This window comes from Etheostoma cragini, chromosome 3 (assembly GCF_013103735.1).
Source record: "Etheostoma cragini isolate CJK2018 chromosome 3, CSU_Ecrag_1.0, whole genome shotgun sequence".
Taxonomy (NCBI): Eukaryota; Metazoa; Chordata; class Actinopteri; order Perciformes; family Percidae; genus Etheostoma; species Etheostoma cragini.
In genome coordinates, this window is record NC_048409.1 from 24,811,494 (window position 1) to 24,834,677 (window position 23,184).

Below are 23,184 nucleotides of genomic sequence, written 5' to 3' on the forward strand. Positions count from 1 at the left end.
TGGATTGATATTAGTGCTGCATTATTTCATGCTGCATTTTAGGCCTAGATGTTTAAGGTTGTGCCCCACTGGACATGAGCTGATACTGCTGAATCCTTTATTTTTCATTATATAATGTATTTACCCCTCAACCCTTGGTATATGCTGTATGTAACTGCTGTTTGTTATGCAGTTATTTTGCAATAAAAACTAAACAAAACAATAAAGTTCCTTAACCCTGTCTCCACTGAAAATGTGACAGTATCAACCACAGACCGGTAGTCAGATATTTGCACTGCTTTGAGTTTAAAATGTATCAAACTGATCTGGAATCGGATTAATGCGCATCAGGATTAAGTTCCTGTCGCGCATGCGTTTAGACGACATCGACGCTGGTCTGTTGACAAATATCGGGGGAGGGACCACTGCGGCGTAAGTAGATCTTTGTTAATGGAATAAATCAACATAATTTCACACAAATTTTAGCCTCTTACATATCGTTTTAGATCGTGCTTATTTGTCATTGCGGGCGCTGCCTACACAGATTTAGCGAAAAGGAAAGTGCTTGGTTAAACATCTGTAAAAACCGCTGGGGCCGAGTGATAATGTAGCAGAAAGGAACGATACGAGTCGAGTTAGCAACAACGACACGTTATTTCCGGTATTTGTCGCCAAAGCAAAATACGTGTTTAAAAAAACCTATGTAAATGAAAGACATTGAGAGTTTAATACAGACACCATTTAGGAATGATATTAAGTAAATGAAAACATGTTTTCATAATAACGTTTTTTATTGCACACAAGAACGCCTACGCTTTTTTTGTGTTATTGTTTTGGTTCGGCTTAATTGAATGCTTTTATTCTGAAGGCAAAGACGGCTAGTTTCCGTTGTCCCCCATGGTAATGTTCGCTGCTGTGACTCAGCTCGCTCAGCCTCACAGCTAGCTAACAACAACAACCCTATTCTTCTAGGTTTCATATTTAGAGTCATTGTCGTTTAAAATCATATCGATAGTCAATACAGTCTAGTTTTGAACAACCTGTCATCCGTCTTTTTGTCAAAACTTATGAACTTGTTTCACAGTCTGGCTGGTGGCGCGAGTGAAGGCGGTCTCCTCGGCAAAGACTGTCGGCAGAAATGAAGAGGTGAGTGGGACCGTAACATTAACACACGCCATTGTCAAAGAATAACGTTAACAACAAAAAATATGTTGATAGACTAGGCTACCACTCTACTGACTAGCTAGCAGTTAATTAATTAATCAGCTAATTTAACCGCAACATCTCTTGTATTTCCATGTGTGCAGCCAACAGAAAAGCCCTGACCAAGATGGGAGTGTTACCGTCAACGAGGAAGGTAAAACAACAACAACCTATCATCATTGCTTATTAATACAGTGTCACTATCTTAATTGTGTTGTGAAAAAGTATTCAAAGTGATTAAATATGTACTAAGGGTACGTTGTATTTTTTTTCACAAGTCAAACACCCCACAATCAGGAATTGTCTTTGAAAGTTGAAAAATCCTTAAATAGTGGTGGTTCAGGCTTTAATGCTGCATGTTTTTGAAATGTCTTAGCCCAATCCAGTGAAACCCTTTGAAGCCAACGTGAGTGTATGTACTAAAACATTTTAACCATGAAAACGTGCTGTAGATGCTGACTGTTATATATTTTCCTGTCACACATTTTAGACTACCTTGTAACAGCACACGTGGTTGTGTGATTATACCTGAAGCACTAATGATATATGATATGGTCTTAAAGTTGTTTACATGAGCTATTTTTGACAACTACAAAGTTGACATGTTATGTGGCTTTGCGCTCCTGCAGGGTCTGTAGCCACGGCAGAGGACCCGGCAGCTATTGCCACGATTCAGTCTGCTGCCACCTTCACTGACCAACCCATCAAATACCTCTTCAAGACAGAAGGAGCAGGTGGGCAGGTAGGAGAAATTAATAACAAAAATATTTGAGAAGGTTTTGATATGTTATTTAAAATTTGGCAAGACCTTACCTCACATGTTCGTTGTGATTTAATACACATAACCACAAATATACCTATGGACGTCTACAGCGGGGGAACTCTTTCTGGACATGCTATACACACAGACAGCAATAAGGCGGACATTTGTTTCATTATTATAAAAATCATAATGTTAGGCTTTAAAGAATCTTACATTTGTTAAAATATTGTTTTCTAGGTCTTAAATAATTTAAACTGGTCCTAATTTTCCTACATTCATGCAACACAACCTCTAAAGCTCTTTTTTTTTTAATTCTGTAGTGTTGTTATTCTTTCTTACATTAGTCCAAATATTGTTTTACTATATTACTACTACAAATGAGACCAACATGCAACTTATTTATTATTGGCCTGAGTCTCTTTCTGATTGTACCACAGACATAAAACAGGTTTTATTCTTCAGTAATGAGGTACTGAAAAAAAGGTCTTAAAGGGTCTTAAATTTGACTTGTTGAAACCTGCAGAATCTCTTTAATATATTTTGGATTAATATTGTAGATACAGAACTGAAAAGCAAGGCCAAAGTACACTGGAGTGAATTGTGATTTGGATTGTTCCACTAGTTGGGTCAAAGCAAATAAAGTAAGAGACATCCACTCCTGAATCCTCGGGATTTTTAAAAGACCTTGGGGGTCACGTGACTGACGACTGTAGCCACACCATCCCTAAAAACAAAAAACAAATACAAACAACAAGTAAGAGCCAAAAGCAGCTCCTTTAATTGGCCAAAAAGTCATCACAAGTTTCCCCACCCCCCACCCCCCACCCCCACCTCTCCCCCGTTGCCTGTCCTTCTTTGTCAGTTCTCGGAACACTTCAGCTACGGTCATGGCAACACAATTTTTTATTTGTGAGCAGAAAATAGCAAATTCTTGATAATTGTGCCAGAATGGAGTCACATTACCCCCCTGGTCTCAGTAGTCCTGACCCGATTCAGTTAATGGAGACCTAAAAGTAGAAGTTAGATTTAGACTCTGTATCTGTATGCTCTTATTGCTCTACAGTGTGTGTGTGTGTATATGTCACCTCAGTGATAATGAAATATAGACTCTGTGCACCAGGTGACCTACAGAGTGATCCAGGTGTCAGATGGCCAGTTGGAGGGGCAGACAGATGGAGCTGCAGCGGTAAGCCTGGTCACGGGTTTCCCTGCAACCACCCAGGCTGTCGCACAGGTTAGAACAACCAACTCTATAAACATGCCTTTCTGATCGCTATGAAAGATTATGCTATTAAGCTTGTTGATGTTTTAATACTAGCTGAGTTTATGTGTTCCATTTGTACTCTGATGTCGGATTTTCCGAGCTGGGAAGTCAGACAACATCAGAGTACCCCAAGCTCAAAATCCAGCTTTGCTGCTCCTTGCACAACCAGCAGTGAAAGCTGTATAATATACAGTTTATTAGCACGTCTGTCTTATTTGTGTCTCATTAAATCAGTCATACACACAGTGCTGTCCAACTTCTATCTGTGGACATTTCGCTATGCTGTTTGGTGCAAAAAACAGTGTAATTAGCACAACTGCTTTTGCTAACAGTGGCTAACCTGGCTAGAGCTAACCCCACAGTGAAAAGCTGACTTGTTAAATGGAACACATCCAACTCGAGTGTGGCGCCATTCCTAGCTCCGTCTTCTGAGGTTCCGAGGTATGGAACACACTATTTGACGCAGGATGCACAGATTTGCTGTACTTCATTAATCATTATAAAAGAGCAGCAGGTAGGTGTTTCTCATCTTTAGCTGGCACTGACCATCACTTACACCGGTAATAATTAAGGCGATCATTTCCAGTGTCTCTAATTAATTGTGCGGTAACTTGATGACTTAAGGCTAACTTGAAGCTAAAACCAAACTTGTGTGTTGTCTGGTTAAGGTGCTCTCTGCAGCCGGTGTGTGTACTCGGTTAGTCTCGCCTTGTCAGACCTATCTCCACAGGGCTGTGTCTGCGCTGAGGTATGGTCTGGCTACGCCGCTTATCTTTTCTGCAATAGGGCGATTACACTCTAACTTTTTTTTTTTAACCGATCGCAACCATCCTAGGTCCTTGCTAAATAGACAGCAGGATAGCGGAAGTCGAGAGATGGATGTCAGGCTTTATCCCAACAGTGTACAAAACCTATGAGCCAGACTAGTACTCGGCCAAAGAGGGTTTATGATGACAAAACTCCGCTCCTTAACACCACTGTACGAGCGCCAGTGGACTTGTAATTCTCACAACTCCCCCAGAGTGATACATCTTCTCTGTTGTCGATTGTGTTCTACCGATTTCAGGAGTCACATTCTCCCTGTTACAATTTAATTCATATCATATCACTAATTTAAGCCTATGGAAATTAAGTTTGGAAGCAAGACATCCAGTATTTGGATCAACTAACTTAAAAAAATGTAGGCTATACTAATAGTAATAATAATAATAATAATAATAATAAGTTTATTTGATATCGCACCTTTTGCAGACAAAGTCACAAAGTGCTTCACAAGATAAGCATTTGTGTAAATACAGTACAATCCAACAGATAATAAACAAGGGGAAAAAAGAAAATAATTTCCAAATGACCATTGAAAATGATTTTAACGGTTAACTACCTAAAACCCAAAGTTTATAAACAAACAGTACAATCCAACAAAAAATAAACAAGGGGGGAAAGAAAAAAATTATTGAATGTCCAATGAAAATCATTTCAACAATTAAAACCTAAAACCCAAAGTTTACAGTCGAGTCCAAAGCGAATTTAAACAAATGTGTTTTCAACGTAAGACAGTAGGAAGGGCGTTCCACAGGTTTGGAGCCACTGCTTCAAAGGAACGGTCAGCTTCATCTTTTGAAATGAGGGGCCGTGCGTGGGACCACCAGTAATCCTCGGTTAGAAGACCTGAGGAACCTGTTAGTATTGGACGGATGGAGCAGGTCAGATTTATAAGCAGATCCCAGATAGGCCTGCATGATTCTGGGAAAATAGGAATCACGATTCTTTGGCTCGGAATTGATTCTCTGCCACAATTTTTTTGACCATGACATAACAAATTGGTTTTTACCAAAAATAGATTTTTTTTGGCACCTATATCACATTGCGCATCGCCACAAGCCTGTACACATAGAGGCTTCAATGAAGAGAAGAGAGCACTGCAGCGCCTGGGAGCGCTTTAAAACCTATTTTATACAGTCTATGTTTAACACTCACAGAAGAAGAGGTAGTAGCATTTGTGATGCAGTCGGCTCGTAAAATTAAATGAGAATCGTAAAAAAAAATTAAAAACTTCTTTTTTTAATTGAAGTTATTTAAAAATTTAATCGGGAACAGGCTGATTCGAGATCACGATTTTATTGATTAATTAATGATTAATCGTGCAGGCCTAGTGCCAGACCATGTAAAGCTTTATATGCCATGTGGCTACAGCTGCTATTTCAACGGGTTACATATTTAATCAACATTTAAGTAAATATAAGCATCAGATCAGGTCAGACTCACTGTTGGCAGATACCCAATAATAAAGGACTCAAAATTGCTGCCACAAACACTTGGTTGGGACGTCCTAAGCCATCAAGGAACGAAATTGTGGGGATATCCCACCCCAGTGTTTGTGCCCACAACTCTGAACCTGAAACTATGTAATGCAACACCAACCCCAAAACGAATGACACAAGTCTTCTCTTGTTTGGAAAGCCATAACTTGGAAAGTCTAAATACCTCGCTATCGAGGTAGATGAGGCGACAGATTAAACAGGTTCTGATATTCAGCAGTGTGAATGTCATAAAAAATATACAAGACTGATAATACGTTTGTCTTTAGAGAGGTGGAGGGTGGAACTTTCCTCTTACTAAGTGGTGACCCTAATTCCTCGCTATTGGTCGTCAGTTGGCATTACATGTCATTGATTTACTGTCTTCTATTTCTCAACCCTCATTTGATCATTTACATTTTTTATTGCAACTTCATTGCCAGATAACTTTATCTTTAACTATTTTTGGCTCAGCACGTTTTATAGTTACCAATGTTTGCCGTATGTATTTTGTGGTTCTTTCATGCTCAGTTTTTGTATACAATACAGTTGTGTCTGGTAAATATACATTTTAGGTATTTAAAGTTACTTGTGGATTTCCACTCACTGATCAATTTGATTTCTTGTTTCTTTTGTACCAGTTGAACAGTGCAGCCCAATGCTAACAGTGGCGTTAATGTGTGTTTGATGTCAGGCTGTGTTCTCCCAGCCTGAGGGGTTGGAGGGAGACAGCAGCACAGAGACGCAGTACACCTACTATCCCGCCACCATCGCCGACGCCACCACCGGCACCATGGTGACCACAGTGCAGGCCTCTGACACACTGCTGGGCCAGACCACACCCACAGGTAATTACTGCTTCTATATAATTATATAAATGGCACAGTAAAATGGCATTTTCAGAAACAGGGGGCCTTAAAAAGTTTTAAAAACGTCAACATTTGAGGCCTTAAAGTCTTAAATTTGCTGTAGAATTGTGTTGTAGGTCTGGAATAATTTTAAACAGGTCTTATATTTCTTTTTTGATTGTAACGCTACCTCTAATGCTCATTAGTGGTAGGCGGATCGGTCTAAATACCGTTAATATCAATACCAATGTTGGCAGGAGGGAATATTATACCGTGGCTTGAGAACTTTCATCAGCTGACAAAATCCTTCACCCTTAATCACACTATATGGTTGCATATCTTTTGCTATAAACATCACCAATGCTGTAGTTATGGCTATTGCCCAGTCTGACCTATCATTGAGAGGCTGCTTAAATGCTACGCAGAGTAGAAGTTGTTTCCTAAACGGCTCTCTCCTCCTTACGCTGTCTACCGACACATTGGGCTGATGTCTTCTCAGATTAACAGACATATTAGAAATGTTACCATTAGCATATTGAATGCATGTTACGCAATGCTTGCACACAGTTGCAGTTCTATCTTTTTATTTTTTTTCTGCTGTAAACATAGATAACATGAAATTAAAAATGTTCCCACACACCAGTCGCTGGCGTGTCCTCCAACTCCGAGCAGCCTTCCTTATCTCTCCCTTATCTATACGTGACGTGACCTGTAGCACTCCACCATTACTGTCTATGTCCACACTCTTTTTCTTATTTTTACTATTTATGACTACAAATGAGACCAACATGCAACTTATATTGAGCCAATCTAGACATTGGTCCTAGGATGCAAATGAGGAAATTCGGAACGATGTTTCTGGACTGACTTTTTTGTTGTTGGGAAAAATAGAGGAAAAATTCGAGTCTTTTTTATTTTTATTTCTCATAACTTGAAAGACTTTATAGTAAATAAACACAGACGGACAGACACAGCCCCCCACTTCTAGTGGTTCATAACTGATGATCGAGAGGCGTTCGTTTTACTTGAGGCCTGTACATTGTTTTTTTTAGGAAAATCCTACTCATTGTGCCTTCATTTATAATATGTTATATGTCTATTGTTTCCTGCAGCTGACAATAATCTTCTTTTTTACAGGGCAGCTGTATGTGATGATGTCACCCCAGGAAGTTTTGGCGAATTCCAATCAAAGGACAATCGCACCTCGCACTCAGCCATACATAGCGTAATTACATCATAATTGAACAGAAATACACTACTGTTGCATCAATGCACATCTTAATACCACATTTTTTTTATCTCCAGCAAGTCACCCTAACATAATATCTGTGTTCTAATCTGTTTTCTAGAAAGCAAGAGGCTCCTCGGGGTTCCAGAGATGACAAACGGCGAGCCCAGCACAATGAAGGTTAGTGCCCGTGGGCAGTGTGGTCCATCCTGTTGATAGCTGAGATAGCTGTATTTTATTAAAATATCTGAGCAGATAGAATTGATTGAGTCAGTTTGAAATGTTCTTCCAACAGTTGAGCGCCGGCGCAGGGACAAGATAAACAACTGGATTGTCCAGCTGTCAAAGGCCATCCCAGACTGTAACATTGACTATACCAAGACAGGGCAGGCAAGTTCAGCTAAGACCCCCACTCCACTCTGGTTTTTATACTGGCAAAGATAGTAAATCCAGTGAAGGAATGTTACTCTTTAGATGTCCTAACCGCTAACAGTTTGTATTCCAAAAAAGGACACATTTTTCATAGACTTTAATAGACTTTATTTTTACAAGAATGACATGTATGAAAATGCAGATGATAACACAGACAAAGTGGCAGTGGTGGGTTTTATATGGGTGTGTTGTTGAGGGGGTTATAATTAACTACAGTATTACGGTTTTAAACATGTACATTAAAAATGATTGAGTGCAATTTCTATGATTTTAAGGTTGCCTTGTGTTTTGTTTTAGAGTAAAGGAGGAATCTTGTCAAAAGCCTGCGAGTACATCAAGGAACTCCGACAGAGCAACCTGAAGCTGGGGGAAGATATCAGCACTCTTGATCGTCTCAGGATTGACAACCAGCTTCTTAGACAGGAGGTATGTCTGCATGTGTTTTGGGACTAATACTGCCAAGTGTCATTACTTTTTGCCACTGTACAAGATTTGAAAGGTTTACCATTCAGATAATTCTTAGTCAAGTAGAAAAAAGGGCAACCATATACGTACACATCTACGCCGACGATGGAAATGGGGATGTTTGGGTTAATCACTGTCAGCAGTTCAATTACATTTTATTTATAGTATCAAATCATTACAAGAGTTATCTTAAGGGACTTTACAGATAGAGTAGGTCTTGACCACACTCTATGATTTACAGAGACCAAAGAATTGCAGTAATTCCCCCAAAAGAAAGGATTTAGTGCAACCGTGGCAAGGAAAAACTCCCTTTTAGGGAGAATCCTCTTTGGTGAGGAAAACTTCCTTATACCTTAGACAGACCTAGGCTCTTGGTAGGTGGTGTCTGACAGTGCCGGTTGGGGGTGTGATGAACAGTGGTAATTATAGTCACAATAAAGAAATGACTAGAAATAGTAGTTGTAGTAGGTAAGGGCATAGCAGGGCACTGCAGGACGTAGCAGGATGTAGCAGGGCATAGCAGGATGTAGCAGGGCATAGCAGGATGTAGCAGGGCATAGCAGGATGTAGCAGGGCATAGCAGGATGTAGCAGGGCATAGCAGGATGTAGCAGGGCATAGCAGGATGTAGCAGGGCATAGCAGGATGTAGCAGGGCACTGCAGGGTATAGCAGGACATAGCAGGGAACCGCAGGGCATAATCAATCCCTATGACAAATAGGTAGCCTGTGTAAATGTAGTACTCTTGTAGTACTACATGCAAAACTTTATTACTTATCGATTATCAAAATAGTTGCCTAAGCGATTACTGGTAATTCAGGAATCATTGCAGCTGTAATTGATTTCATGGAGCAAAGTCTTGTGAATTATAATTCTGTTTGCAAAGTTTATTTTTGGGGAGCTGATGATGGTGTGACAGACAATGATATACAGGTGAAACGACGTCTAGCCAATATGTAGTTTCTAAATCAGAAACTTTACTTTAATAGAATTCAACGTATATATTTGCAACATACAACAAATTCTACAGCACATCCTAGGCATTTCTTGGCACAATTCCATTCATAGATTAAAGTGTTATAATTCTAGTTTACCAGCAGTGTGCCACAAACACGTGATTTGTTTAACTTTCAACTTAGATCTATTTCAAGCCAGAATATTACCTATAAAGCATGTAGCTGATAGTAACATTCTAATAAAAGATCAATTATCAGCCCAGTGTAGCAACTTAGTTAGTCATGGTTATTGCATATCTGATAGCGAGTTGTAAATCAGCACATGAGGCATTATTACGGTATTATCTGTGTTGCTGTTCCTCAGGTGGAAGACTGGAAGTCCAAAAATCAGATCCTGAGGAACCTTCTGCGACAACATGGTATCGTGGGATCCTCCAGCACAGACCCCCAGTGAGAAGCCGGATGCCACCGGGTATTTGAAGACAACCATAAATGGGCCAAAAGCGTACTTGAAATGCTTTGAGACACTGTAATTGTGGTCAAGAGTGCATGACATATGGGGAAACAATTGAATATTGTCATTGATATTCAAATCCGGCTTCCTCGCCTAATGATGAATAAAACCTAGTCATAATTACATGATGTTTTAAAAAGAGAGGGAAAAAACGTTGATTTCAGGTACAGAAGTCATCAGTTTAATCAATTTGATAAAGCCCTCATTGAATGCCTTCCTCCACAAACATTATGATTGTTAAAGCTCCATTACAGTGAGCTCTAAAATATGGCCAACTACTCATGTCCGTTTCTTTTTCTTAACCTTTGCAGTACTGTGCTTCTCTATATCAAATACATTCAAGTTAATGTCTCAGAAAAACATTATATTCACGCTTTGATCATCTGATCAACATCACTTTGACCAGTTGATATATATAGTTTGCATCCAGTTCATAGTTCATCTGTCTTGCTTTGTATTTTTGTAAGTTTTATGAAATCTTACTGGGGACAATAATTGCATTGCAACAATGTAACTACGGTAACTAAATAAACAGGGGTTGGTAAGCATTGCATTGTAGTTAGGCTATGTAAGTCTTTATAAAAAAGAATAATCAAATACAATACTGTGTGTCATATAAGCGACTTTTAATTGTGTTTATTAAAGTTGGTAAATTGGTTAAAAGATGTAGGTTTATTTTATTTACAGTATATATAATACATCTTAGTTATGAGTATAAGTGTTCTAATATATTTCGTCGATTTTCTTTGTCTGTACTGTGTAGCAAGAAGATGAACGACTGAAGTGGTCGTGAGTGTGTTTTATTTTGAAGGTTCTTTGCGGAAGTAGGTTACTTCATTGACGCTGGGAGCTCTCGATAACCGTAAACAATTCTCAACCCCTGCATTATTTTTATTGATTAAAAGGGTAAGGATAAAGTGAAGTTTCACAAATGATCTGTATACTGCTGGTAGCAGGCCACGCCACCGTCTTAGACGCCCAAATTAAGGTAAGTCGCTTATATGTTGCAGCAGAAAGGAGATAACTTGAAGCAGTGCAAAGTTCGCAAATGGTATGTAACGTTAGTGGTCATACACATCACAGTACGCCGAACTACCGTAAAGAATCAGGCACTTCGCCACTTGGTTACTTGTCAGCTGTCTTGTATACCTGTTAGACCAACAGCTTGGACATTTACAGAATCGTAAGGATGCACTGTTGCATTCGGCTTACATCTGACCATGTGACCTATAACCTTAACGTTTTTTTAAAAATGAAATTAAATGTTGTAGTGCTCGCGGTCTTCACCGCCCCCTACCGAGTGTTGAGGTCCAATTAAATTGAGGATTAAGTTGAGGTTTTAGGAAAGTCCATACCGTTTACTGTCTTACATGCCAAATTATTGAACTAATCTAATTGTTGACACGCCACCTTTAAGTACTTGTTTTTGCTAAAAAAGCTAGCTTATTTCATCACAATGACAATGTCTTCTCTGCAGTCTTGCATGGCCAGACCTAGTATCTCCACAGCGCTGGGAAGTAGGCAACGTGTCTCCAAAAGTAACGTTAGAATGGGACTTGTGTCCATTATATGTCTCTCTTTTGTAGCATGTGTGACTGTAAGGTTAATTGCAACATTAAGCCTGTAGGCCCTGCTTTTTTGACATTAAGCTTGACCCCTCGCAAGTCAACATGGAGTATATGTGCATAGACATGAAGCTCAACTGTTTACTTTAAGAACACATTCTGTAGCCTATAGTGTGTACTATGTAAATAGCCAAGTGAATACGACTTGTTGCATATGCTGTCATGGTGTGTGTTAGTATGGTAATTTGTAACCTATATTTTAGTCCATTTGTTTTTTCACGTCTCATCTCCCAGAATGATGACACAAGCTTATATAGCCACCTAACTGGCATACCAAAGGCTTTACTTCCTGGCATTGGAGGAAAGAAGTTACTTGACTTTTGGTGGGAAACGGTCAACATGTGCGTAACAAGTGGCAAGTTGCCCCAACATGAACAGGACTTTCTGATTATCTTTTGACTCTCAAACATATACTGGTTAACTTTTGCATCTTTGATTTCTCTCAAGGCGACAACTGTTCACAGAAGTGTATCTGGTCACTAATGCAGACAAGTGAGTTCTACCCAGACCCAGTTGGTGTTGATTCGGCATTCTTGTTACAGTTTGTTACCAACATGTTTTTTTCTGCTCCTGCTCTATTCTTAATATGGTACACTGACCAGGTATAAGCACTATGAACGCTGGGCCACAGCAAATGACTTCCCGGTGGAAAACGTTGTAAATGACGGCAGCACTAGGTTGGAGGACCGTCTCGGGGCTGTGGCTGACCTGGAGCTGGCCATACGCAGCCGCAAGCTGCAGGACGATATCATTGTGGTATGCTGAATCCAGATGTTGATGTTGGAGCATGTCCATTCACACAACTGCTCAGTGTATTCTAGTAGAACTGAATGAATGTCATACAATGATGATTTTCTTTTTGTGTAAGCAGATCGCAGGAGACATGCTGTGTGCAGACCTGAACTTTGACATTGCTCAAGTTATCCGCTTCTTCAGATCAGAGGTAATTCACCACCATAAAATTGATTCAGTATAGAGTACATAAAACCATACAATCTATTTCGGCAAACAATATTCATGAAGGTCAAATAAGTGGTGTTGAAGTCATGAGCAGCTCATCGTTTTGTGTGTGTACAAGTACACAAGTACACTCTTATTAATACTAGGGTTGTGGGGTAATAATGTTTACCGTGGGGTCTTAAAAATAGCAAGGGTATCAGTTTCAATACCGTCATTAAAAAAAATGTAATGCACCTATATACTAGAAGACAAGGATTAATATTGAATATAATTTATTTACATGTCTAAACATCTTATGTGTGGTTGTCAGAACATGACAGTGGGGGGGGGGGGGAATGGCAAGTCGCACACTTCTGCAGTTTGGCAGCATTTGGGGCTCCAAAGTAATGAGAAGGGAAAAGTGTTTCAGTATTAGTGTTTGGTAGTCAGTTTATGAACGATGTAGGCACAAGCCAACAGTTTGGTTATGCCGTCTGAGCCTTATGTCATCATTTTTAATTAGTCCCGGTAATACTGTATACCGCGGTAAAAATGGGAGGAAGTTTGACGGTATCAAAACTTGGATACCACCCAACTCTAGTTAATACTTTGTTTTCCTGGGTTTCACGAGTGATGTCTATCATGTAGTCAGTTGTGATGAAGAACTCAGACAGATGTTACCTCACTAAGTAATCACCCCGTTCCACCGAATCCAGTTCCATTTTCAGGTCACACACACACTCCCTCTTTTAAGTTTTTACCATGATCTACGATCAATCATGTATCATGATGTGTGCTTTGTGATTATGTTGCAACTTAGTGGTTCATGTTAAAAACTCAAATTAGGCCCAAAAGACTCTGTGTGTGTGTGTGTGTGTGTGTGTGTGTGTGTGTGTGTGTGTGTGTGTGTGTGTGTGTGTGTGTGTGTGTGTGTGTGTGTGTGTGTGTGTGTGTGTGTGTGTGTGTGTGTGTGTGTGTGTGTGTGTGTGTGTGTGTGTGGACTGTAACAGGATGTGCAGGTTTGATATCTATTTGGGTCCTAACAATGGTAGGAGTAAGGCCCAGTCTTGGGTGAGCGAACAGGAAATCTAGATGTTCATCCGGTCAGTGTTTGCAGCACACAAAAGAGGGGTCTCCGCCCTAAAGAAGTTGAGATACAGATATTAATCCATGCTGTGCATACAATTATGAAAAGCTCACAAGTGCCTGGCTCTGTTTTGAGGTAGTATGATCAATGACGCGGTAATGATTTAGGTTATTGCAACATGTATACTGTTTGGGTTGCAGAACCCAGGGCACTAATTAGGCTGTGCTGAGCAAACATTATCACAACCCCTAGAAAGTGTCATGGCAGTTCAAGCCAGGTCAGTGACGCCAAGAAGTTTTTTTATAGAACTAGGACATGTTAAAAAGGCAGATATGCTTTCACTTAATCTCCAGAAATAGCTGCAATGTTGTGCAACCTTCTGAATATAACACCAGTTTGATTAACATGTACAATACGTACAGTAAGTATCTTGCCAAACAATGATCTGGCTGGGTCATAAAGACCTGGACAGAATTAGCGAAGGGAAACAGTGGAGACAGGGAGTAAAGATTGAATTAAAAATATAAGCTGTTAAAGGCCATAATGGATGTGAGCAACATGTGTATTAGAGGTAGTAATGTGCAAGCAACAGTTGGTTGTCTATGCTAAAGCTATTTCTTAAGTTATTTGATGTGTCCAGGACAGCTTGGTTTACTTGCAAATGAATCTGCATTGATTGGCTCTCTGCCACCTCTGTTGTCTTCGTTGAGCCATTGCCTTGCAGCCTCTTCTGTACTGAGTATGGTGTTGGTGCATCGCCACACCACCCCCATCCTAACAAGCAATCCTCTTGACTTGCTGGAGTTGACGTAGAGCCCAATGAGTGTGAACAAGTTAATTTCATCCTTCCTTTTCTTTCATTGTGCTTTGGCCTGGCTTCAGGTTACTGGTTAAGTGCCTTGGGGCTCTTTGTTTGCCTGTAAGCATTTCCTGCAGGGTAATGAGCTTGGTTCTGTTAGTTTGCATTGCCATGCTCATTAGTGCTAGTGGTAATGCAGTCAAACAATCCATTCTTGTTTCTCCACTAATCTTTGCTTGCTTTCCCTTTTGCTTTCTATTAGCTCATTCCACCAGTCCTTGTGACTGGACACACAAGTACTCACAACTGAACTTGTGCTTTGTCCTGAGAGCTTGACATACTTTGTTGGCCCATTGTCTAAGCTGATCTCACCATGAAAGCCAAAACTTGGGACGACATCTCGTTTCAGAAATTTTGATACTCATATAGCATCAGCCTTAGCAAACTTCAACCCATTGAGAAAATCTATATCTAAATTACAACCAACACATACTGCTTTTTGTTTAATACACTTGTGGTTTTGAAGTCATAAGCAGACAATTTTCTGTTTGTGTGCGGCAGCCTGGAGAGCTGATCATATACTACGAGCTGGAGGAAAGTGAGAAAAGCAGCTCCAGGGGCATTGTGGAGGTTTGCCCTGACACCCATAGGTGAGAAGACATTTTCCCTTAGTTTAGTCCCATAAAGCAACAAAATGCTGTTACAGCAGCATTAGAATTCCTTTTGTGTGGGGGGGCGTTTCAGAACTTCATTGACATACATTTTCTACGTCACTTAGTTGCAGATTTGATTTTAATCTAATGTAGTTTTCTGAATCAGGATAACTCGCTTTTTGGAGAAACCGCAGGAAGGGCTGACAGCATCCCGCCTGGCCAGCGTGGTGTTTTACTGCATCCAGAGAGACACGCTGTCCTACCTGTCTGACTTCCTCAGAATGCAGCCTCAAGCCACAGACAGGTCCTTCGGACGATTCTGGGTTCGTAAGTGCTAATTCAATAAGTGTTATTTCAATAAAAGGTATTGCTTTTTTGATAATATTACCCCCTGACACTTTCAAACTTAATTTTACTCTATCAATTATTGATACTAGATTAGGCAATTATCAAACAAACCATTGTGTTGGAGAGGATTTATGTCAATGGTTGCAAAACATTATGCTTGACTTTGCTAAATCATGATGATTATGATAAAACTCTTAAGATAAAAATGTTACTCACGTAAACTGTAATTAGTCCTACTTTACAAATCATCCACATCAGTGCATCATCATAAATTATTAAAGTAATAAGCAGTACATTTGGGTTCCTTTCTCTATAGGAGTGGCTCATTAATGAGAAGCAACTCGATGTGTTTGGGATGAAGCTTCCCACTGGCTTCCAGCTCATTGGACAAGTGGTTTGTATCCCTACCTCAGTTCATCAGCCATGTTTTTTTTTATTTTATTTTTTTTTATTATACACAGCATGATAAGCTGCACTTAAAACTGTTACCAACAAAATCCAAAGATGCATCTGTTTACCAGATTACTGAAATATAAAACATTTATCATTGAAAAGTTAATTTTAGGTGCGTGTGAGGATTCACACAGTAAGCATGTTTATAAATGCATTTAAAATTAATACAAATATTTTGAAAACCTGTGTAATCCATTGGACTGTCAAATCACAGGAAATGCGTACAATGTGGTAAAATAACCTGTGGATTTGAGAACTGCACATAGAGTTTGGAGAGTATTGTAAATGTATGTAGAGAATGTGTAATATGTTGTTACTGTCTGATGGTGTGGTAATATTTAGGGCAAGTTGAGTTACTACACTGTTCTCACGCATGGATTAGCTGTAGTGTGGTGTTTTTCTGTTGCTGCTTATAACTAGATTTGTATATAAAAAAAACCTTTTTAGTATTTTTTTTTTTTTTTACGGTTCCTCTAATAACATGCTTCCTCCTAACACATCAGGGCTTGTCAGACTACACCAAGTGGCTCACCCACTACTCTACCAAGCAACAAGATAATCCAGCTAAACCAATCACATACAGATCATTTGCTAGGTAAGAAATCATTAACACAAAGGAGTCTTGTGTTAATTGCCACTTGAACTCTGTTTGAATTTAGCTCAGGTTACAATGGTTTTTCCAGCTTGCAAAAAAAAAGCCTCATCCTTTACTCACAATAAGTGCAATTGAATGTTAGACTGACAGACACTGTAAGAATTTATTTTTCCAAACATATGACGACTCACAGGGTTGGATTAATGGGGAACCCCTCAGACGGCTTCAACGGAAAAACCATCGCTATGTCCATCTCTAACTTCTGGGCCGAGGTCACTCTAGTGGAGAGCCAGACTTTGGTAACACGCACACACACACACATACAGTAAATTTGTTGAACAGTAAACATCTTCAACATATTGTGCAAAAGTCATGTGCATTTCTGTAACTTTGTAGGTTTTACTCCCTCATCCACTCAATGACCCCACGGAGTTTGGAAGCTTGCAAGATCTGTTCTGCATCAGCAGGAAGGAAGGGTGTGTACCCAACAATTTAACTGAGCAAAAATACATAATGTAGTTGGTCGTGTTGAGGCTTTTTCTAAATATTCTGTTAATCATCCCCTGTAGGTACCTGGGAGGTCTGAGGCTGCTGCAGGCTACCTGTAAGAAGTTCTACCAGTTCTGCTCCAAACAAGGGTGAGCTCCGCACTTATAACACAAGATTCAAATGGAGCAAATATGAGCATCAGCATAATCTCTTTACCTCTATCTTTGTTGGATGGATAGCGCTCTAACTTTCCCTAACATCATGGGCATTATTTGCAATTGTAATGATCAGCTTTTCAATGTTGAAAATTGACCTAATTTTACCTATTTTATGTGAACTTTTATTTAAAAGATGTATTTACATTTTTTTTTTCTTCAGTCAAAGTGACACTGTGGGCCCCTCCCCTGCTCAAAATCAAGACAACTCCCCTATATTTGTTCACATTTGGCAAATTACCAACAATAAACATATCAGCTATCAGCAGGTCCTTATTGCAGTCTACAGTCATCACAACTGGAGTACTTTGATACTGAAGAATAAGAGAAAACTTAAAACATGACGTTTCTCAGGGATGGTCTGCAGCTACTGTATAACCGGTGGTGGAAAATGATGGAGGTAATGATATCCCTGGAAACTTTAAGTCACACTAAATCTAAAAATATTTGTATCAAGTCGGTAAAGTTCTGATTCCAGAAATAAGGAGTTACCCCCATCAGCTGTATTTTTTGCCCTTTCTGTTTACCTCATAAACATCCAAAGGTCCGCCGATACTGTTTTTCAGAGGCTGTAGTGGACTCCGTTTTGAAAGCTAGAGTAAAGATAGGTATCATGTAACACCAGTGGATATAAGGAATCCATTGGTACCAACCTGCTAACGTATTTTTAGAAAATTAAATTGCCCCCTTACAATTTTTGACAGCACCCCCCAGTTTCTTCTTCCTGGCACCTGGCCTGTTGCAGGGCAGGAGAGAGTGGCTGGTTGAGAGTTAGTGAAGTGACGGAAAGTAGAAAAAGTCAGAGGGCATCTGGTCGAGAGGAAGAGAATGGCAATGGGCGGGTTTGAGAAAATTGGAAAAGTGTGAAAGACAGTGAATACAAGACTTACATTCATCAGGTCACCAGAAACACGAGTTCACATCAATGATAATGTTACTTTTTAACTGCTGGGTTTGTAAATTGACAGCTGTTTGCTAACAACTTTACTAGAGTGGTAGTCTCGCATTGCCAGACCCTCCTCCAAAGCGTACTGGAGGAGGGTCTGGCTAGTTGACACAGCATTTGGGGATGGGAGGAAAACTGTGCTCTGGTTTATTGGCTGTTGTTTAAACCAATCGCAATTGTCTTGGGCGATGCTAAGCACCGGAAAAAGCTGCAGTGCCGCTGCAAAATAGGCCCGGAAAGAATTTCTTTTGGTGGAACATGTGTACAATCAAGAGTTGTTTTAGTTGTGCAACAGAAATCTCAGATTGGACCAATAGTCTAGCTAGCTGTCTGGATTTACCCTGCAGAGATCTGAGGACCAGTTAAGCATAGTCCTCAGAAATTCAGCACCAGAGCAGTCCCGGAAGTGTATCGTCAAGGATACACAGTAGACTGCTCAAGTGGCAATGTTGTGTTCACAACTTGTTTTTGCTGCCTCCAGGTGGCCAAAGAAGAAATAAGTTGTGTTTCTGCTTTAATATTAAGACAAATAAGACAAGTATAGATTTGCATTGAAAACAGGTTGGAATGTTTTTACTGCACTGGTGAAAAAAGTCTTAATTTTGGTTTGTTTTGGACTTGTTCAGGACAGTTACTTCCACTGCTAATGCTTCTTCAATGTCTGCCGTGTGTGTGTGTGTGTGTTTGTCTGTCTGTGTGTGTTGTGTTACTGCAGTATCGCTTTGACAAAGCAGAACTTTACACTGAAGTATGACACCAACATTCCTCGGCAAGTGGTGAGGCTCTATTCAAAAACTGGTTACAGTGTACAATGTATAAAATTAAATGCAATGATGAAATGATTTGCCTCTGTTTCAATGCAGGGCCTTGCTGGAAGCAGGTAAATAGTTTTAGTTTGATGTTCTGTTTAGGCTAATTTAAAGGTCATTTTGAACACTTATTAATAATTTACTTTTCACAGTGCCATTGTCTCAGCTACCCTGAAGTGTCTTATGAAATTCTACAACATCACAGACAATGTAAGGATTTGTCCCGTCTCACGATGTTACCAAAGGCATCCGTTAGCTCTTGATTTTCTCATCAGTCTGTCACTCCTTCCACTGCTGTTATCAAATAAAACATCCGCCTCTCAGTAAAGATCCAGTAAAGTTACACACCGTGAAAACAACACTCCAGCACTTTTGTGCTTAATTATCAAAGTTTTTAAAAATAAAAATCCACCTGAGACAAAAGACGGTCCCTTACTAGTTGAAAACATTTCTCAAAAATTAATGAATAAATGTGAAATGATATAAAAACATATCTATCATGTATTTATCTATTCATATTTTCCCATTTTACACTCTAGGATCTCCCAAAGCCAATCCGAGCCAACTTCATTCTGAACGTAGAGACTGATGAACTTTTCATCACTGCTGGCCTGCAGGACAGAGTTGTTCAGGTCAGTAACAAAATCAGCTCTACACAAATGTACTGCGCTCTGTGACCCCTGCACATCATGTCAGTTATCTTTATTTGAATACCTAAAGTGGCATGAATTGTTTGTCCCTTTGTCTTTACAGGTCTATGAAGGCTTAGTGTACATGGATTTCAGCAAGAAGCTCATGGAAGAGCAGGGCTACGGTACAGAAGTCGCTGTCTGTAGATGCTAAGCAGATGATGCACGGAACAATTCTTTCCTAATGTGTGTTTGTGTTTTTTATTCTCAGGGAACTATGTTTCCATGGACATGAGTGGGCTCCCACTGTTCTGGCTGGCGTACCTGAGCGACCCCAGTGACTCTGGACGCATCCACAGCAACATCAGACAGCGCTGGCTCAGTGGTGCGTCTCACTTCAGACATTGCATTGGCCTCCTGTGATTTCTCATGTCACTGCTAAATGAAACAAGATCTACTGTTCAATTAATCTCGCTTTGCCAGACCTTCCCTCACAGCACTGCAGAGGATGTCTGGCTAGTCCACACAGCCTTCCGGGATTGGCGGAAAACGTGCTCTGGTTTATTGGCATTTCTTTAAACTAGTCATAGTTTGAAGAAATTCTCTTGCCACAATTCTCTTGGCGGTGCTGAGCACTGGACGCAGCCCAGGTGTCCCTGCAAAATAGCCTTGGGAAGGAACTTGTTTTGGTGGAACCTGTATGTTCAAAAGTTGTTTTAGTGGTTCAACAGAAAACTCAGATTGGACAGATAGTCTAGCTACGTAGATGTCCGGATTTACTCTGCAGAGGTTGGAGGAGCAGTTAACCATAGTCCTCATAAAATCACAGGAGTTTAAAATTCCAACACAAAGAAAGTGGAAGGTACTGGACATCCGGCGAAATTTCTAGCAGCAGCGGAGCAATCCCGGACGTGGAACGTTGTGGATATAGACTACTGTTCGATCAATAGGATTCTGGTTCTGATATTTGGAAAGGGAGATAGTGGTATAAGCCATATTTTAGGCAACGTTGGTCAGTCCACCACTTTGTTCCAAACTGAAATATCTCAATAACTGTTGGATGGATTGCAAAATATTTAGAACCGACATCAACCACTCCTAGAGGATGAATCAAGACATTTTATCCCCTGAATTTAACTGTAGCTCCATCAGCAGGTCAATAATAGTGAAATATCTCAATATTTACTCAATGGATTGTTTCAAAATTTGAAGCAGACGTTTGTCGTTCTCAGAGTATACATCTTAGTTTTGGTGATCCCCAGATTTTGGCTGTAGCAAAACAACTTTCAGTTTTGTATAAACTGATCAAAACGTTCTTCAGTCCCCATGTGCATATTTCCATCTATTTATTCCTTTAAGAAGCTAAACATGGAATGGTTGTTTGAACTAGTTTCATGCTGCTCTGTCTTTCCACAGGGGAGCCTCTGGCTGTCGAGGCCATGAAATCCTTTGCGGAGCTCACTGATCAAGCAAGGTTGGTCTGAGTACTTGGAAGTGGATTCTTGATCAAGAATGTATGCAATATATAGCAGTGGAGGTTTTGATCAAAGTTTGGCAGGGCAAAAACAAGACATACTTTATATAATCATGGGATTTATGTCTAGCCTTTGCACAGCTCAAATTGGCTTTGGGCTTTCTGAAATGTGTGAAATGTTTATGCACTGAGTTTTAATAAATACCACACACACACACGCCCCACAAATTGTTAATGTGCTGCAACTCTGCTGATAAAATGTACCCAGTTTTTGTCCTTGTGGCGTTTCAGAAGTTCTGAACATTCAAAGTGCTACTTTGTCTGAGCACTGATTGAAAATGTTCTCCCTCAGGACAGCTCTGCAGGACAAAGACTGGCGGCGTCTGGCACAACTGATGGACCAGAACTTTGAGTTGCGGAGGTAACCGATATATATTGGTGTGAGGCACTTGTGTTGCAGTTACACTAATAGCTAAAGTAACAACATGTCCCACAGGTCAGTCTACACTGATGACTGTCTGGGTCCTGGGAATCTCAAGATGGTTCAGCTGGCGAGACAGGTAGGTACTTAACGGTCCCAATACCTGCCTCGAACAGAGCATGTTTTATTGAACAGTACTATTCACTCCTTTCTCCATCGCCATCTGTATGTGCCTGCAGGAGTCTGTTTTTGCATTCACAAAGTTTTTGCTTTTTTTTGCAGTTTGGTTCGGCAGTGAAGTTACCCGGCAGTGGGGGGGCCGTAGTGGGTCTGTGTCTGGATGATGAGCGACTGGTAAGACTGCGCTATTCGGATGTTGTTGTCTTTAGCTGACATCTATCTGAAATCTGTTGACATTTCTGTGTCTTATTTACCTTAGATATTAGTGACCTGCTGGATTTCAAAGTTTATTTGATTCAAGTAAAATGAAAAGAAAAAATACAACAAACCGTACAAGTGCACAAAAATCTACAGAACTACATTAGTTTTCTTTAGTTAAAAGTAGACATGAGTAGACATATTCGGTGGAAAACTGCCCTTAACCTCACGGTCACGGTATGTAAGTCTCAAGCCCTTACATAGCTCCAAAATGTGTCATTTGACAGGACTACCAACTCCTATGCTCAGTTATTTCTTGAAGTTTCAAGATCTTGGCTAAATCAGTAAATGAATATGTTCTGGGTTGTTAATTTGGAGGTAGGATGTATTGTATTTGTGAATCTGACATCAATGTGCTAGTGTCTGATGCAGTCTTTGTTTGGCCCTCTAGGTGGAGATGAGGCAAGCTTTCCAGGAGGCAGGCTGTGTCTTCTGTTTCATCACACCATACAACCCATCTGCCAGCACTGTCCCCGGCCAACACTAACCTCACATCTCCCCATGACTCAGTCAGGCAACTCAATGCCAACTCAGGGTCATTGGATGCCTATAATACAGTGTGGCCGTCAATGAGGCCCAATGCCATTTTCATAAGACTTATTATTACAATGGACAGCAGCGATCACAACCAGTTACATGATATTCAATGAAAGCCATAAATAAAAATGATCGATGTTGGTAAAAGGATCTTTACTCTTGATGATGAGGTAAAATTTGTGTAATAATAATGTTTCAAATTGATCAAATTATCCTTAGTTAAACATCAGGTATTGCTTCAATTTGTCGCAAAAAAAAATTGTGTTGTAGATTATATGAGATTAATTTAAGGTTTGGTGAGTTGACAACCTTGTGTCAAATTTATCAATCACTCACAACAATGTAAAAAATTATGTAATTATATGTGTACATGTACATTCATAGGTTGTATAGATCTACAATACATCTTTGTATAATGTATTTTTTAAATTAAAAGCAAGTGTTCTTTCTCAGTGTTTTGTCATACTGTGCAGCTTGTAATAGTGTAGGGGAGACCAGGGACAGTAACAGGGGACGCTTTGAATTCCTCCCACAACCTGGAGTGATTACGTTAGTGTCCCTCCATTCTTACTAAAAATGAGCCACATTTGAAACTTCCTGACGGCGTTATCTACAAAAGGTTGTTTTTAAGGTAAAAGAAAAATACTTTTCTTTCTGATGTACTTTTTTGGAAGCTGTTATGAGATGAAATGTCTATGAATTCAAACCATAGAATCTATGATTCAAACAGGTATTATAATCACTTTTGTTTTGTAAGCTAATAAAAATGGCTAACAAGT

General features: G+C 39.9%; 3 protein-coding genes across 7 annotated transcripts in view; all 3 read left to right on the forward strand.

Annotated features, from left to right (window-relative positions):
* The first annotated feature begins 241 nt into the window (after positions 1–241).
* On the forward strand, positions 242–10,564 carry usf1 (upstream transcription factor 1). The gene is made up of 11 exons (XM_034866749.1): positions 242–411; positions 1,064–1,125; positions 1,287–1,336; positions 1,812–1,924; positions 3,066–3,179; positions 6,201–6,354; positions 7,492–7,579; positions 7,704–7,762; positions 7,878–7,972; positions 8,312–8,440; positions 9,799–10,564. Exons 2-11 carry the CDS (start codon positions 1,118–1,120, stop codon positions 9,886–9,888), a joined length of 900 nt encoding a protein of 299 aa, XP_034722640.1. The 5' UTR covers positions 242–411; positions 1,064–1,117; the 3' UTR covers positions 9,889–10,564.
* Positions 10,565–10,743: 179 nt separating this feature from the next.
* Positions 10,744–22,855, forward strand: gkup (glucuronokinase with putative uridyl pyrophosphorylase). Of its 4 annotated transcripts, none has more exons than XM_034867262.1 (23): positions 10,744–10,936; positions 11,808–11,914; positions 12,021–12,065; positions 12,176–12,329; positions 12,442–12,516; positions 14,957–15,048; positions 15,218–15,374; positions 15,716–15,793; positions 16,356–16,447; positions 16,641–16,746; positions 16,844–16,923; positions 17,017–17,085; positions 18,813–18,873; positions 18,961–18,977; positions 19,059–19,116; positions 19,446–19,538; positions 19,660–19,720; positions 19,807–19,920; positions 20,952–21,009; positions 21,362–21,430; positions 21,506–21,569; positions 21,713–21,784; positions 22,260–22,855. In XM_034867262.1, exons 1-23 carry the CDS (start codon positions 10,880–10,882, stop codon positions 22,353–22,355), a joined length of 1,875 nt encoding a protein of 624 aa, XP_034723153.1. In that variant the 5' UTR covers positions 10,744–10,879; the 3' UTR covers positions 22,356–22,855. The 4 variants fall into 4 exon arrangements, with proteins under 4 accessions (XP_034723153.1, XP_034723155.1, XP_034723154.1 ...); XM_034867264.1 differs by having other exon boundaries at positions 10,745–10,936; positions 14,960–15,048; XM_034867263.1 differs by having other exon boundaries at positions 10,745–10,936; positions 12,445–12,516.
* Positions 22,856–22,948: 93 nt separating this feature from the next.
* Positions 22,949–23,184, forward strand: part of ubash3bb (ubiquitin associated and SH3 domain containing Bb) — a 55,291-nt gene continuing 55,055 nt past the window's right edge. For both annotated transcript variants that reach the window (XM_034867261.1, XM_034867260.1), the window contains exon 1: positions 22,949–23,036. The gene's annotated coding sequence lies outside the window, so the exon portion shown is untranslated. The remainder of the gene's footprint in view (positions 23,037–23,184) is intronic.